The sequence below is a fragment of the Cebus imitator genome, unplaced genomic scaffold, assembly GCF_001604975.1.
Source record: "Cebus imitator isolate Cc_AM_T3 unplaced genomic scaffold, Cebus_imitator-1.0 Scaffold9, whole genome shotgun sequence".
Taxonomy (NCBI): Eukaryota; Metazoa; Chordata; class Mammalia; order Primates; family Cebidae; genus Cebus; species Cebus imitator.
In genome coordinates, this window is record NW_016107324.1 from 8,058,506 (window position 1) to 8,062,193 (window position 3,688).

The 3,688-nt window shown below is 39.2% G+C and overlaps 1 protein-coding gene across 3 annotated transcripts in view; it reads right to left on the reverse strand.

Moving 5' to 3' along the window:
- The window catches only part of SLC12A1 (solute carrier family 12 member 1), a 102,383-nt gene that overhangs the window by 3,900 nt on the left and 94,795 nt on the right, over positions 1-3,688 (reverse strand). For all 3 annotated transcript variants that reach the window (XM_017545113.2, XM_017545105.2, XM_017545119.2), the window contains exon 25: positions 1,033-1,168. In XM_017545113.2, the coding sequence (XP_017400602.1) occupies positions 1,033-1,168 (136 nt within the window). The remainder of the gene's footprint in view (positions 1-1,032; positions 1,169-3,688) is intronic.

Below are 3,688 nucleotides of genomic sequence, written 5' to 3' on the forward strand. Positions count from 1 at the left end.
TAGTAGAGACGGGGTTTCACCGTGTTGACCAGGATGGTCTCGATCTCTTGACCTCGTGATCCACCCGCCTCGGCCTCCCAAAGTGCTGGGATTACAGGCTTGAGCCACCGCGCCCGGCATCCAGCCTAATTTTTTAATATTTTGTAGAGGAGGGGTTTCACCCTGTTAACCAAGCTGGTCTCAAACTCCTGGGCTCAAGCAATCCTCCCACCTCAGCCTCCCAAAGTGCTGAGATTATGTGTGTGAGTAAACCTTAGGACACCCAGCCTTAAGATTTCTTTCTCACATTTGTAAATGCCTGCAATTATACTTACGTACAACGAGATTAGCAGTACTTGAATACTCCTATAAAAGCACTCAAGATTTTGTAGTTTAGAAGTTCTTGTGGTCCCTTTTCATTTCTGTCCAATTCAGGTGTCAATTCTACCTAGTTGTTAACCCCCTGCCCTTTGCATTATTCTTATTATCACCAACTTCACCGGGCTCAGGACAGAAGGCACTTCCCATCTTACTGGGCTCTGTAGAAAGGTTTACCATTTTACATCCATCTCACAATGTGTGCTGGGTCCAGCTTCCATATTCATTCTTCCTGTCATATCATATATTTCCTCAGATGCCTTTATAAGTTTTTCACAGCCTTTGCTTCATCAGGTTAAAATTATTTGTTATTGTGTTAAATTGTGAGTCAATCTAACTTTATCAACTTTGCACACATATTGACTCAAATTATGTTAGGCTGATGGGTCTGTCTCCTGTTCTTTAAAATTAAATTTAAAAGGAGACTTCACAATTTGTACCAATAATCAATTTTTTAAGTTTTAAAAAATAACTGACCTTATGGGGAAAATGAAACAGTTTTCTAAATAATCATATCCACTAAATGATAGAAAAGCACTTGAAAAATGCAGAAAACTTGGATCTTGAATAATGACATTTGACAATAAATATATTGTTTCTTTGTCTTTAAATCAACTACTGTTTCCTTTTTCAGCTAGTTAGAAAGCAAAAAAATTAAGGAAGACAAGTCCTTACCTTTTCCTTGACTGCTTCCAGCTCTGCATCTGTAATTTTCCACGGAGTTTCTCTTTTTAATTTCTCAGCAGTTGTTAAATCTTTGCAGCTTTCATGGAGACGATATGGTTCAATCATCTCTTCAAAGACTTTCCAGCTAAAATTTGAATTATAAAGGAGGCCTCACAGTAGGAAACTAACTCATTATTTCACAGATACTCCAGGTATGACTGGCTCTGCTGGCTGTGGAATCAGAGCTGAATGTCATGCAAATCCTTTAAGAATTACTTTGCAGGGAATTTACTGTGAGTAAAACCATGGCTACAGTACTCCCTCCCTACCCAAGGAAGGGCCTTAGTGTGTTCGAGGCCTTGTTAGCCTATTAGGTATTAGATCTTCAATATTAACAGACAAACACATAGGTAATAATTGTTCTGCAAATACATTTTCTGCATAGTGTAGTCAAAGACATGGTTGCAATATAGACACTTTTAGCACACAAATGAGTTTCCACCTGCTTATTGTACAGACTCTCTGCGAGAGATTTATCAGTTAATGTAGGAGATGAACTAGGCTCAATGGGAGTTGAATATGGCTACCCTCACCCTCAGTCCACATGGCAGCTCCCACTCATGGCAGGAGGCCATGGGCAGGTAGGAGGAGAACTGCAAGGGCTCCCACAAGTTGCATGGTTGTAGAACAATGTGGATGTTTGCTGCAAGTCATGCTCCCCTTGTCCTTTTGTTGTTTGATGTTGCTGTCTGAGATTTTCAAATGAGTATTATTCAGGTTCATGTTCAGAGGAAGAACAAAAATCAATAATGTTTTAATGCCTAAGAATTGGAGGCTATGTTAGAACATTTAAAAAGAAATTGCTAAGGAGAAAACTAGCAGCTAAGAGGTATAGTACATTTAAAAAATTACTTATAAGAGCCTCATAAGATTTATTTTTAAAAACAATGACACAAAGTAAAACTTACAATTTATGGCAGTAGTTGTCTCTAGTATGCTGCTTTAAGATGATCTCAAGTATGAACAATTTCTTTGGTTTCATATAATGTAGCTTAGTTATAATTGAGTAATTTTGGAATGAATGATAATTAGAATCGATATGCTGTTAGGTCAAGAAATGAAAATATGAAGTAATGAGTTCAATTATCTCACCAACTGGCCTGATTTAGGATTTGCACATAAAAGTGCAGAGATGACAAAGGAGCAGGATTGTCCCTAATAGTGAGCCTTTGTTAAGAGACTGAAAAGATACTTAATGCATTAGACTTCTATTGCATTGATTTATTTAGATAGGTAGGCAAAGACAGGGAAAGATTAAGACTGATAGGCCCTATTATTCTTTCAGCTTTTATTTCCTATTTCAACAGTGTCATGCCTTTAGAGACCTTTGGGAATGGTCATTACTGTGAACAGGTGCTGGCCTCAGAGTGTAGGGTCTGGGTTCTCCTCTAGCTCTGGCATTGTCCTCCTTGGCCTGGATATTCTAGGCTATAAAATGGGAGTAACAATGGCTGCTAGAAACTGGTTTGAGAGTCACTGTGATGATTTGGGTGACAGTCCTCTGAAAGCATGCAGTGCGCTGGAAAGGCAAGACATCACTTTACTCAGCAGCCATGGGATTGAGATTAGCAATAGGAGAGGCTCTCTGTTTAAGTTATTCACATGCTTATTTTAATCAGGATAAGAGTTTCTTTGCAGCTCAGTCCAAATCCTTCCTAGAAAGCACAGTACAAAAATAGTTTCCTAAGAAATAGAAGGTGGAGTAGAGGTTGCTGGTTGTCTCCCCGGCATCCATACTACGTTTTCCTCATTGCAGTTTCAGTGGGAATAACTCCAATGACAACATCAGCCAATCAGCACAACTCTATGCCTTCTTCCAGACTGATTGGCCAGGGGTGGGCACATAACACCAGTAAGCTTGAACTGATAAGCACCCACTATTATGCTGACCACAGTAATGGCTCAGTGGCTTAGGTTAGTGAACCCAGAATGGAGTCCTGGACACTGAGCTCAATGATCTGAGAAGAGACAAACTTTCTCTTTTATAGAACATACATGAACAAGTAGGTAGTCCTGGTTGCAATTGATAGTCCATTTGTTTTTATAAGTGAAATCAACTTTGATGGATGCTTTTATAAAAAAAAAAAAAAGTAGGGAGACTGCAAGAAAATTAGTCCTTGATTACAAAATTAACCTTCTAGAGTAAGCTTAGCCTGAAATCCAAACTATGCTTCTATTTTTAAGTTAGATATGAAAGTAATTTCTGTCGTTGAAATCTCTGTGAGTTGTTTTTTTTTTTTTTTTTTTTACTTGCAATTGAAACCTGCTAAGTGACACAGGAGGTAGTAATGGGGCTGTATTTGCCCATTCTTTTTTCTGTGAATTCTTACTGTTCCTTCTCTGCTTTAATCTTTGATTTGTCTATCCTTGGGCTCATCCTTGAGCTGCCATTTTTCATTCTCCTAGCTAGGGGATCCTGACATAGCTCAAGATTTCTATTTTGGCTGGGTGCGGTGGCTCCCCACTATAATCCCAGCACTTTGGGAGGCAGAGGTGGGCGGATCACAAGGTCACGAGTTCGAGACCAGCCTGGCTAATATGGTAAAACCTTGTCTCTATTAAAAACACAAACATTTGCTGGGTGTGTTGGCGTGTGCCTGTAGTC